This window comes from Salvelinus alpinus, chromosome 2 (assembly GCF_045679555.1).
Source record: "Salvelinus alpinus chromosome 2, SLU_Salpinus.1, whole genome shotgun sequence".
NCBI lineage: Eukaryota > Metazoa > Chordata > Actinopteri > Salmoniformes > Salmonidae > Salvelinus > Salvelinus alpinus.
Window position 1 is genome coordinate 76109486 of NC_092087.1, and position 14391 is coordinate 76123876.

Genomic DNA, 14391 nt, shown 5'->3' on the forward strand with positions numbered 1-14391 from the left:
CCAGGCTAGCATGTATCATTGAACATTCTTTGGATGTATTATGCTATATACGCCATAGTAGGCCACACTCTCCTGGGAGCGCATACACCAGTGCCACAATGAGCAAACGAGTTGTCCATCAGTGTTTCATAGGCTTTGTCCCAAATGGCACCCTGTTCCCTATGTAGTGCACTACTTTTGACGAGAGCCCTATGGTCCCTGGTTGAAAGTAGTGGACTATATAGGGAATAGGATGCGTTTGGGAGGCAGGCACTGAGTTGGAAAACCCAGCCCAGTAACAAAGTGGCTGAAGCGTTCCAGGTGGCAAACTCTCTTGTTGCAGTATCCCTCTGGAACTAATAAGGCAGGTACATTTTCACCCTCTAAATCCCTAACATTGGCCGGAATGACTGATTTACTGCAAAGAATTTGACTGAAATTCAGATAATTATACTTTTGACACTTGAACAGCTGTTGAGCTTGTTGAGCTGTTGAGCGTACAAAAGGTTCCCACATTATTCACAGGTCTAAGGAGAAAGTAGGGCTAAAAGAAGTGAGTAAAGGACTTATGATTGGTCCTTTTCTGACATTGTGGAAATTACAGTAGAGCATGTTTTATTGGTATGGCGATTAGCATGTTATGATGCCAACCATGTTGAAAAAAGTTAACTGGGTCTGTCTAGATCATTGAGAAGTGACCTGAGGTGTTATAGTTCTTAGGGGGTGTACTTGGTTTTCTGGGGTTTCCTAAAACAGTATTACTTTGTTATAAACCACATTGGTGTTATGTTCTTACCATACAGTGTGCACTACCGTTCAAACGTTTGGGGTCACTTAGAAATGTCCTTGTTTTGGAAAGAAAAGCACTTTTTTTGTCCATTAAAATAACATCAAATTGATCAGTGTAGACATTGTTAATGTTGTAAATGGCTATTGTAGCTGGAAACGGCTGATTTGTTATGGAATATCTACATAGGCGTACAGAGGCCCATTATCAGCAACCATCGCTTCTGTGTTCCAATGGCACGTTGTGTTAGCTAATCCAAGTTTATCATTTTAAAAGGCTAATTGATCATTAGAAAACCATTTTGCAATTATGTTAGCACAGCTGAAAACTGTTGTACTGACTAAAGAAGCAATAAAACTGGCCTTCTTTAGACTAGTTGAGTATCTGGAGCATCAGCATTTGTGGGTTCGATTACAGGCTCAAAATGGCCAGAAACAAATAACTTTCTTCTGAAACTCATCAGTCTATTCTTGTTCTGAGAAATGAAGGCAATTCCATGTGAGAAATTGCCAAGAAACTGAAGATCTCGTACAACGCTGTGTACTACTCCCTTCACAGAACAGCGCAAACTGGCTCTAACCAGAATAGAAAGAGGAGTGGGAGTGTCACGCCCTGACCGTAGATTGCTTTGTATGTTTCTATTTTTAGTTTGGTCAGGGTGTGATGTGGGTGGGTATTCTATGTCTGGGTATTCTATGTTGTAGGTCTAGGTTTTCTGTTTCTGTGTGTTTGGCCTGGTGTGGTTCCCAATCAGAGGCAGCTGTCTATCGTTGTCTCTGATTGGGAGCCATATTTAGGTAACCTGTTTTCCCACTTTTGTTTATGGGTGGTTGTTTCCTGTTTAGTGTTTTGTTTCACCTTTCAGGACTGTTCGTTTGTCGTTTTTGTTGTTTGTCAAGTGTTTTCATATTTTATTAAAAAATATGACCACTTACCACGCTGCACCTTGGTCCTCCTCTCCTTCTCCAGATGGCAATCGTTACAGGGAGGCCCCGGTGCACAACTGAGCAAGAAGACAAGTACATTAGAGTGTCTAGTTTGAGAAACAGACGCCTCACAAGTCCTCAGCTGGCAGCTTCATTAAATAGTACCCGCAAAACACCAGTCTCAATGTCAACAGTGAAGAGGCGACTCTGGGATGCTGGCCTTTGCAAAGAAGGAGTTGCCAAGAAAAAGCCATATCTCAGACTGGCCAAGAAAAAGAAAAGATTAAGATGGGCAAAAGAACACAGACACTGGACAGGGGAACTCTGCCTAGAAGGCCAGCATCCCGGAGTCGCCTTTTCACTGTTGAAGTTGAGACTGGTGTTTTGTGAGTACTATTTAATCAATTAGCCTTTTAAAAATATAAACTTGGATTAGCTAACACAACATGCCATTGGAACACAGGAGTGAAATTTGCTGATAATGGGACTCTGTACGCCTATATAGATATTCCATGAAATATCAGCCATTTCCAGTTACAATAGTCATTTACAACATTAACAATGTCTACACTGTATTTCTGATTCATTTGATGTTATTTTAATGGACAAAAAATGTGCTTTTCTTTCAAAAACAAGGACATTTCTAAGTGACCCCAAACATTTGAATGGTAGTGTAGGTCACCTACACACGCACAACTATAAAGAACCCAACACAGACAGTGAACGTGAAGCAAGATGGATTGTGTGTGAGAGACAGAGAGAAAGAGAACATTTGTATCGAAGGCAGCAACAGCCTCTAGAATGTTATATGTGAAAACCATTCTGTGCTGTGCATTCACATGGAATACATATTACTTATATATATATATATATATGTATATGTAAAATGAAAAACAGCAGATCGAGGTTGGTCCAATGGGGCCATGAAACAACCACTAACGTGCAGTATCAACAACCACTAACCTGCAGTATGAAACAACCACTAACCTGCAGTATGAAACAACCACTAACCTGAAGTATGAAACAACCACTAACCTGCAGTATGAAACAACCACTAACCTGCAGTATGAAACAACCTCTAACCTGCAGTATGAAACAACCACTAACCTGCAGTATGAAACAACCACTAACCTCCAGTAGGATACAACCACTAACCTGCAGTATGAAACAACCACTAACCTCCAGTAGGAAACAACCACTAACCTGCAGTATGAAACAACCACTAACCTGCAGTATGAAACAACCACTAACCTCCAGTAGGAGACAACCACTAACCTGAAGTATGAAACAACCACTAACCTGCAGTATGAAACAACCTCTAACCTGCAGTATAAACAACCACTAACCTGCAGTATGAAACAACCACTAACCTGCAGTATGAAACAACCACTAACCTCCAGTAGGATACAACCACTAACCTGCAGTATGAAACAACCACTAACCTCCAGTAGGAAACAACCACTAACCTGCAGTATGAAACAACCACTAACCTGCAGTATGAAACAACCACTAACCTCCAGTAGGAAACAACCACTAACCTGAAGTATGAAACAACCACTAACCTGCAGTATGAAACAACCTCTAACCTGCAGTATAAACAACCACTAACCTGCAGTATGAAACAACCACTAACCTGAAGTATGAAACAACCACTAACCTGCAGTATGAAACAACCTCTAACCTGCAGTATAAACAACCACTAACCTGCAGTATGGAACAACCACTAACCTGCAGTATGAAACAACCACTAACCTGCAGTATGAAACAACCTCTAACCTGCAGTATAAACAACCACTAACCTGCAGTATGGAACAACCACTAACCTGCAGTATGAAACAACCTCTAACCTGCAGTATAAACAACCACTAACCTGCAGTATGGAACAACCACTAACCTGCAGTATGAAACAACCACTAACCTGCAGTATGAAACAACCACTAACCTGCAGTATGAAACAACCACTAACCTGCAGTATGAAACAACCACTAACCTGCAGTATGAAACAACCACTAACCTGCAGTATGGAACAACCACTAACCTGAAGTATGGAACAACCACTAACCTGAAGTATGAAACAACCACTAACCTGCAGTATGAAACAACCACTAACCTGCAGTATGAAACAACCACTAACCTGCAGTATAAACAACCACTAACCTGCAGTATGAAACAACCACTAACCTGCAGTATGAAACAACCACTAACCTGCAGTATGAAACAACCACTAACCTGCAGTATAAACAACCACTAACCTGCAGTATGAAACAACCACTAACCTGCAGTATGAAACAACCACTAACCTGCAGTATGGAACAACCACTAACCTGAAGTATGGAACAACCACTAACCTGAAGTATGAAACAACCACTAACCTGCAGTATGAAACAACCACTAACCTGCAGTATGAAACAACCACTAACCTGCAGTATGAAACAACCACTAACCTGCAGTATGGAACAACCACTAACCTGAAGTATGAAACAACCACTAACCTGCAGTATGAAACAACCACTAACCTGCAGTATGAAACAACCACTAACCTCCAGTATAAACAACCACTAACCTGCAGTATGAAACAACCACTAACCTGCAGTATGAAACAACCACTAACCTGCAGTATGAAACAACCACCAGTGGTGTAAAGTACCTAAGTAAAAATACTTTTAAGTGCTACTTAAGTAGTTTTTTGGGGTATTTGTACTTTACTTTACTACTTATATTATTTGTACTTTACTTTACTATGTATATTTTTGTCAACTTTTACTTTTACTCCACTATATTCCTCAAGAAAATAATGTACTTTTTACTCGATACATTTTCCCTGACACCCAAAAGTACTCACTCCATTTCGCAGGCTTAGCAGGACAGAAAAATGGTCGAACTTACAAACTTATCAAGAAAACATCCCTGGTCATCTCTACTGCCTCAGATCTGGCAGACTCACTAAACACACATGCTTCGTTTGTAAATTATGTCTGAGTGTTGTAGTGTGCACCTGGCTATCCATAAATAAAAAATATAAATAAAATTGTGCCATCTGGTTTGCTTAATATAAGGAATGTGAAATTATTTATACTTTTACTTTTGATACTTAAGTATATTTAAAACCAAATACTTTTAGACTTTTACTCAAGTAGATTTTAACTGGGTAACTTTCACTTTTACTTGAGAAATGTTCTATTAAGCTATCTTTACTTTTACTCAACTATGACAAGTGGGTACTTATACCACCACTGACAACCACTAACCTCCAGTATGAAACAACCACTAACCTGCAGTATGGAACAACCACCAACATGCAGTATGAAACAACCACTAACCTGCAGTATGAAACAACCACTAACCTGCAGTATGAAACAACCACTAACCTGCAGTATGGAACAACCACTAACCTGCAGTATGAAACAACCACTAACCTGCAGTATGAAACAACATCTAACCTGCAGTATGAAACAACCACTAACCTGCAGTATGGAACAACCACTAACCTGCAGTATGAAACAACCACTAAACTCCAGTATGAAACAACCACTAACCTGCAGTATGGAACAACCACTAACCTGCAGTATGAAACAACCACTAAACTCCAGTATGAAACAACCACCAACATGCAGTATGAAACAACCACTAACCTGAAGTATGAAACAACCACAAACCTGCAGTATGGAACAACCTCTAACCTGCAGTATGAAACAACCACTAACCTGCAGTATGAAACAACCACTAACCTGCAGTATGGAACAACCACTAACCTGCAGTATGAAACAACCTCTAACCTGCAGTATGACACAACCTCTAACCTGCAGTATGAAACAACCTCTAACCTGCAGTATGAAACAACCACTAACCTCCAGTATGGAACAACCACTAACCTGAAGTATGAAACAACCACTAAACTCCAGTATGAAACAACCACCAACATGCAGTATGAAACAACCACTAACCTGAAGTATGAAACAACCACTAAACTCCAGTATGAAACAACCACCAACATGCAGTATGAAACAACCACTAACCTGAAGTATGAAACAACCACAAACCTGCAGTATGAAACAACCACTAACCTGCAGTATGGAACAACCACAAACCTGCAGTATGGAACAACCACTAACCTGCAGTATGAAACAACCACTAACCTGCAGTATGAAACAACCACGAACCTGCAGTGTGAAACAACCACTAACCTGCAGTATGAAACAACCACTAACCTGCAGTATGAAACAACCTCTAACCTGCAGTATGAAACAACCACTAACCTGCAGTATGAAACAACCACTAACCTGCAGTATGAAACAACCACTAACCTCCAGTATAAACAACCACTAACCTCCAGTATGAAACAACCACTAACCTCCAGTATGAAACAACCACTAACGTGCAGTATAAACAACCACTAACCTGCAGTATGGAACAACCACTAACCTCCAGTATGAAACAACCACTAACCTGCAGTATGAAACAACCACTAACCTCCAGTATAAACAACCACTAACCTCCAGTATGAAACAACCACTAACCTGCAGTATGAAACAACCACTAACCTCCAGTATAAACAACCACTAACCTGCAGTATGAAACAACCACTAACCTCCAGTATAAACAACCACTAACCTGCAGTATGAAACAACCACTAACCTCCAGTATAAACAACCACTAACCTGCAGTATGAAACAACCACTAACCTGCAGTATGAAACAACCACTAACCTCCAGTATAAACAACCACTAACCTCCAGTATGAAACAACCACTAACCTGCAGTATGAAACAACCTCTAACCTGCAGTATGAAACAACCTCTAACCTGCAGTATGAAACAACCACTAACCTGCAGTATGAAACAACCACTAACCTGCAGTATGAAACAACCACTAACCTGCAGTATGAAACAACCACTAACCTGCAGTATGAAACAACCACTAACCTGCAGTATGAAACAACCACTAACCTGCAGTAGGGGAAGAGGTTAATGTAGCTGTATATTTTCTTAAGTAGATTCCAGGGAACAGAGGCTTGGTTTCTTTGCTATTCTGTTGTGTGATGCAGTTGGGCCAATATCTACATTATATAAATATTTGTATTTAACCTTTATTCATGGTTTATTGGAAATTAATTAGTTGATTGATTTGTTGACAAATAACAATTAATAGGTTTGTTCGTGATTGTTCATGTTTTATACTATCAAGAATTGAGCTGAAACATTCATGTTTGATAACTTGTGAAATCGGGAACAATCCCAACACTGAAAATAGCCTAACAAGGCACAAAGCCTAGTCAATTAATTTGCATCATATTTGTGAAATACCTCAACATGGTCAGGTGTCAATCAATACATGCCACTTTCAGTCCTCCTCAGCCTGTTACTATCTCCCACCAAAGGCTCCGCCTGCTCTCTGCAAGGATATTGCCTTTCTCGCAAGTGAAAGTATTTAAATGTTGAGGGCAGGATCCGCTGTATTCTGAAGTAAACCGGACCACAAGAAACACACGTGTGGGAAGTTGACATTGGAGCCGAACAATATCGACCATCTAACAGCGTTTCTTTGAGAGGCAAACATCACCAGTGGCTACAAATAGATAGAACTATACATTTGCTACCATTTTTAATTCATATCTATGCAAGATTCAATTTTTTTTAATGATTGAATGGACATGCTTCTCCTCACTGTCGCGCGTAAAATATGCATACAAATAGGCGAATCTCCATGCGCGTAATAATTCCATCCCACCAGTGCATACGGATGTATTACAATTCCACGAAAGCAACCGGGATATACATTATCTCTACTAAGCAACATCAAAGAGGACCTTGAATTCTTCAGAGGAGGGATGATTGACACGAGAGGGAATTGACCGACTTGTGGAATAACGGTGGTCGCTTTATCAGTGCGATCTCTGGACTTGTAATTCTGGATGACCACATGAACGTCTTTAAATAGTCCCGGGACGTTTTATTGTGAATGAGTGAATGTGAATCCTACCTGGAACATTGGACCGAACCTTCAGTTGTTTCTGGATCTCCATCGTCGGGCTATCAATTTATAAGCTGTAACAGAAGGGAGATAAAATCCAAGCTGAAATTCCCGATGGGAAGGACTGTTATTTCCCAGAGAACTTATGTGGAATTGGAATAGTGGAATTCATGAAGAAATATTTGACTTATTTCAATATGAGGCTTAGAACATCGAGATTAGGCTACCTGTGAGTTATTATACTACTGAACTGTTAATATTTAAGGAATTGGCTATATAGGCCTATACAGTTACTTGACATATTTGGAAATGTATATGAAACATAAATATTATTTTTTTTTCTTTTTTATGTTTCAGGTTACTTCAGTTCTTAGCGCTGTGTTTTTACACACAGGTACGAACTTGCATGCATTTTTATGAAGTTTGCAGAGCAATGGGCATACAATAACATTTCATAGCCCCTTAAAAAGATTTCAGTCCATCAATGCTAACTAATTATACCCATTTACAAGCATTTTTATTCTTATTGATATTAATCCAATTCGTTTGCATATCTGCAGTAAATGTGTAATAACAATGAAAACATTTTATTACGAGCCCTAAGCAGTTGGCAACAAGTCAAACATCTTGAAAAGACGTAAACGCGAGCCTAAAAGGTAATTGTTAAAACATATGGGGATGGCGTATGGCTGAATTGAAAAATAATCGTTAAGGGATATAGCTAAGGGAGATGAGGGTGAAAGATCATTCGTGGTAAAACAACCTATCATAGGCATGTCATCTCGAGTGAGGACAGCGGACTCGCTGCGTGCATCTCCCCAAACACTCACCGTACAAGGGCACTTTTTCTCTTCTGAAAGCCATGTGCCCGCAATTCCCTTTGAAATGCCTATAGCCGAACTCCATATGAAAAGCATATGATTGGTGTTCATTGAAATATATAAATATGTTTTAGTTGGAAAATAACTTGATCTGCTTCTCATTCATTTAGACTGAACATCAATTAGCGTTAATTATCAGTTCAGCTATTCTCTCATTTATGCTTTTATTTTTATACTTAAATGTTTTTATTCATGCATTTTTATTGTATGTGTTTTTCTTGTTTGATAGAACACAGTGCAGTCCCACTCCCCACCTCCTAATTTCAAGCACCATGTGAACGAGCAGTGCCGGTTGTCTGACCGGATGAGCCGCCGGTTGATTCGGACCTACCAGCTCTACAGCCGGACCAGCGGCAAACATGTCCAGGTTCTGGGCAATAAGAAAGTGAATGCCATGGGCGACGACGGAGCAGTGCACGGTAAAAAACGAATAAATCACGCCTAGCACGAAATGGGTGCCTTCAAGTAGGCCTACGCATCTTCGTAATAATTGTAGGATATAACAGGCCTAGGCCTATTCCATATTTTGAAATGACTTAAATCTACTTATGGACACGTCAATTTACAAGTCATGTAGGCCTATCGGAGAAGAAAATTAGGTATATTATGAAAATGTTACCATTTAAAAAGCAAACAGTTCTATTTAGCATGAAGAAGTTTAGGTTTGAGTAGGCGGCGGGAATGAGAAAATGCATTCGAAATGGATTCTATAGTATTGTTCTGGACTGGGATTCTCGGGAGAAACCCACTCATAATATCTGGTAAACACATCAGAACTTCTCTTACTTTCTACCTTCTTAACAGTTACTGAGTAGCTTACCCTCTCAGAAGCGGCTGAAAGAAAGAAATATGACTTGCAATTTTCATAACCTTGAGATGCCCTATTTTTTACCCAAAGTTATTTGAGGCGAATGTGTTTTTGTTGAATTCTGTCCCCCATTGGTCTTTGATGGACACATGTCAATGAATATTCAAATAGCGAAATATTTAAATGTTATAAATATACAGTAGCTCTCTCAAGTCCATCCTTTGAACAAAACATAAATTCATTCATATCTGCTTAAATATACAAAAAAAAAGTACGACATTTTTACATGCGATTTAGTGGTTTAAAATATCAGTGACTGATTGACATTTGCCACGAGAATTACAAAAATGTGATAAATGTCATTGATAAAACAGAATTGTTTTAACTCACTTATCCAGAGTGGTGCTGAATGGCCCTTAGAAACAATGCATTGTTTTGGAAGGGTTTGGGTCAACTGCATTTCTGCCAAGTGGAATAATTAGCACAACATTTCTCAGGGCAACTTCATCGCACTGTCATTGTTTCATCCACATGAAGTTAACACGTTGTATTTCTCAACAGTGATGGTCTAGACGTATTCATAGGCCTCCTGTGCACTATTTGAAAAAAAAAGTGCTATCTAGACCCTTAAAAGGTTATTCGGCTGTCCCCATAGGAGAACCCTTTGAAGAACCCTTTTTGGTTGCAGATTGAATCCTTTCGGGTTCCATGTAGAACCCTTTCTACAGAGGTTTCTAGATGGAACCCAACATGGTTCTAGCTGGGAACAAAAGGGGTTATCCTATGGGGACAGATAAAGAACCCTTTTAGAAGAAAAAAATTCTTAGAGTATAGCCTATGGACAAAGTGTACAATATAGACCGCTGTTTTGATTAAATCTATGCGAGGTTGGGAATTGTTTCTCCCCACAAGGAAATAATTGTCTGAAATTTAAAGGGAGCAAATTCCTGTCACCAACGTTTTTTTTGTTGGTCTGTCTAGCCATCTTTCCACCACAACCATCTATTTCTCCCTATGCCTGCTGCCTGCTTTTTGGAGTGTCATTTAATGAGGAATTTTCATTGCTTTACAACTCAATGTATGACTCGGTTTATAAAAAGCGGTGAAGTCAGCATCTTCATTTTATCCCCTCTCTTCTCTCTCTGTTCTTCATCTCCATCTCCCTCAAACACACACACACACCTCGCCTTGGCTCGAGCGTGCATGTCCAAAGTGGATGTCACTCTTGTAGCAGGCCCAAATCTGACCACTGCTCGGTGCTTTTGTGGCTGTGTCGCTGACCGCTATGCTCTCTCACTCCCTCGTTCCTCCTTCCTCCCCATCATCTAAGTGGAGCGTAGCTCGGCATTTTATAGCCGTTCAATGACAATGGCTCAGTGCAAAGTCAAAGCCACTTGCTGCTATTCTAAAAGACTTTAGTGTTTTTTGCCAATGTTTCGATTTTAATTTATGCTTGAATGTTTTGCCATATACAATACTTTTCTCCCCGCTGCATGCAAGGTTGATGCCATGATAACGAGTAGTACAACACTGCTAAAGTCATTATAATATAATACATAACTTAAGGTTATTAGATTGAGGTTAAATGTAGTCCTCTGAACCAGTCATTACAATAACTTAACACCCTTTCTGATGTCATCACGTCAATACTACTGGGCCGGCATAGTCTCACAGTCTTCAAGTTCAATTCAGTCTCAAATGATACCGCTATTGGATTATTTTTCACAAGGGTTTTAGCTCAAAGTTACGAATGCATGCATACCGTGTTCACAAAATAGAATAACCTCATAAGCTTGAGAACCATTGTGCATTGTATCTAAGCTGAATAAAGTTAAGAATATTATGTGTTTTATGTTTTTCTAGCCAAACTTGTGGTGGAGACGGACACGTTTGGTAGTCGTATTCGGATCAAAGGGGCAAAGACTGGCTACTACATCTGCATGAACAAGACGGGGAAATTGATTGGCAAGGTAAATATTAGATTTATGTATTAATCCTTTATTTAGGGAAGTCACATTGAAATGTACGTCTCTTTTCATGTGAGCCCTGGAGGTCGGTTGAGTTCAATAAGTTCTGTCATCATTTTGACTGTGACCATGAGTACAACGTTTCAGAGAAAAGTTATGTCTGTCCTGTGTAAGGCTCTTCACTTGAGTTATGACCAGAAAAGCCCTTGTAGGGAGTTGGACATGATTTGGGAAGAAACTTGAAGGATTGATAGGACATTTACTTGTCAAAACAATATTTTAACATCCTCAGAGACTGACTCCTTATTAACTCATTCTGTCATTCCGTCTCTCGCCCTCACACCCACCCACCCCTCTCTCTCTCCCTAACAGCGGAAGGGTCGCGGCAAAGACTGCATCTTCACAGAGATCGTTCTGGAGAACAACTACACTGCTCTCCAGAATGCTAAATATGAGGGCTGGTACATGGCCTTTACACGTAAAGGAAGACCCCGCAAGGCCTCCAGGACCAAGCAACACCAGAGGGAGGCCCACTTCATGAAACGCCAGCCCAGGGGCCACCTCCTGGGTGACACCCAGCCCTTTGATGTCCTCCCCCTCCCTGTGGTCCCCTTCCACCCTCGGAGGACTAAACATACCCATCACCACAGCTCAGGGGCCCACTGAGGAAAGAACAGACGAAGAAGAAGAGGAAGAATAGGGAGGGAGGGGAATACACCAAACAAAATACCACTACCACATTTCTGCTCCTTGCAATGACTCCTTTTGTTATGTTTTGTACTGGATTGTGTCTAAAACAATGAGTAGGCTATCTAATCTGCTACGTCAGACCGAGGTTGATTCGTAGGAAAGAGTTTTTATAACCAGAGGACGATTTTAGTGCTCAAGCACTCGATGAGATTTGAATGAATGAAAGAAAGGACATCTTGGGCTTAGTGAGAACCCTACTCAGCTATAAAGAGAGGATGTTATGAGAGAGAAATAATGAATACACATTACATGGCAGCTATCTTTGGATCATCATGTGGTTGCATCAACTAATTAACAGTAAATACATGTAAAACACATTATTTTGCATTTAGGAGGCCATTTTCGTTAGTCTGTTTTCTACATATATGAATATATTTTTAATTGGAAGATTTGTAAAATACTTTTAAATGATGGAAATATTTATTGTAGAGTGTATATTAAAATCACAAAATAATTTTGAGTCAATGCGCCGTTTCTAACCATTTGTCTAGCTGGGTCACTTTGGGGTCCCAAAGGTTCTAACGTTGCCTAAAAAACTGGAGACCCAGATAACTGAGGGGCAATATCTGTGACAGGCTACTGCAATTCAATGTGCTCAGCAAGTGAGACTTGGGCCTGAATAGCTGGGGCTATGCATTAAAAGCAGATGAGGTCAGCCCACAATTTTGTTTTCGAGACAAAGGTTACCACCATGTAGTTGCATATCTCACGATCACACACCGTAACCCTGTGATCAAATGGGCCCTTTGTGGCCCTCATATAAAAGGACATGTTATACAATAGTGGGTTCGAATAATAACACGAGGAGGGGTCAGTTATCAAAAAGAAGCTAGTCTCACAGGAGGGAGGGATGGAGGGAGAGAAAGCGAAAGAGTACCGGGGCTCAGTGTGGCAAAATGTGGCACCGGCTGAAAGAGGGAATGGCTGGGAAGAGGCATTCGGGAATGAAAGGACGAGGCAGAAAGAAACCCTCCTCTCTCTCCCAGGAGCAACTGAGCATGACCGGCAGAGGCCAAATGACAGTGGGAAGAAGACCCGGTCGGCCTGGCAGCACAACAGAATCAGATGACGGGGAAGAAGACCCGGTCGGCCTGGCTGCACAACAGAATCAGAGCAGACCCTCTCTATTCCCTTCTCTCTCGTTCTCACTGTTTGAAGTCTGGATGTCCTATTGGTTGTTTGCTAAAGGTCGGATTCCAAATATGAGGAATGGTTTTTCAATATATAGCTAAGCGCAAAGCGTCGCCAGCTTTGAGGACAATAAAAGCTGTGATCAAAAAGGTTCAATAAATCTGACAGGATAAAAACCCTGAACTTTTAGTGTTATTATTGTTACTCCTATTGAGAAATGAATGGCTATCCTCATGGCTCAATGGCTACTAGAACACATCATGCACTTTAATTGAGGCATTATCCTGCTCTGACAAATGAGAAAAGACAGCAGTGTACGCAAATCACCCTCCAAATGGTCGTTTAATTCCGTGTCCAATATTTTATTTGGACAACACAAAGTCAAAGCAATCCAACAGCCACTCTTGATTTGAGAAATTAGATGAGCCTTTTTTTCTCAGATCTTATGCTTTGGTTGGATCTGGTTCCCAAATCCCATGACATATCTCCTCCCCTTTAGGAAGTATGCAAAGCACAATAGTGAGTGACCTGTGGTTTAGTCGCCGTGTTTAGCCCTTGTACTGCTCACTTGGTTAGGCACATAGAGTCATAGAAATGCAAGGAATCACTACTAGGTTAGAGGAATCTATATTTAAATGGAATTGTTCCTTTTTTGCAGCATTGTTTTCTTTTCATGCAGCATCTATGTTTCGTTTTGAACTGCTCTAGGTAAGCTGCTATACAATAACACATTGTGGTAAAAAGTCAATCAGTCAAATTTCACTTCAGTTTTCATTTCATTCAATCAAACTTTGATGGTCAAACCTCAGTCATATTAACTTAGTCAGATATAATGTCTTGTTACTCATCTCTCTAGAGTTTGATGGTCAAAGTTAGCAAGCATTCAGTCAGATAACGTTTCTCACTGTGGCTCAGTGTGGTACTCGATTTACAAAAGAGACTACAACCTTTTTCCACTTTGCAGTAATTCAGTACTACTGTCATGCAAGAACCTATATTTACAAAGAAGTATACGACTTGTTCACTTCCCAGTAATATAGTGCTTCTGTCATCCAAGCTCCATACCTATCCTTGGCTATCCCCAGTCTTGGGGTTTGCGAGAGGATTTGTTGGAGGACTCTGGGCCAGTAAAGTCACCCCCTGGAGGACAGGGCCAGGCTCAGGGGACCAGTAAGGCCTGCTAGTGCTGGCTA

At 40.4% G+C, this 14391-nt stretch overlaps 1 protein-coding gene across 1 annotated transcript; it reads left to right on the forward strand.

Annotated features, from left to right (window-relative positions):
- The first annotated feature begins 7137 nt into the window (after positions 1 to 7137).
- Positions 7138 to 12527, forward strand: LOC139567763 (fibroblast growth factor 8b-like). The gene is made up of 5 exons (XM_071389246.1): positions 7138 to 7890; positions 8019 to 8055; positions 8772 to 8961; positions 11214 to 11320; positions 11690 to 12527. The coding sequence occupies exons 1-5, from the start codon at positions 7832 to 7834 to the stop codon at positions 11981 to 11983; spliced, it is 687 nt and encodes a 228-aa protein (XP_071245347.1). The 5' UTR covers positions 7138 to 7831; the 3' UTR covers positions 11984 to 12527.
- The last annotated feature ends 1864 nt before the right edge of the window (positions 12528 to 14391 follow it).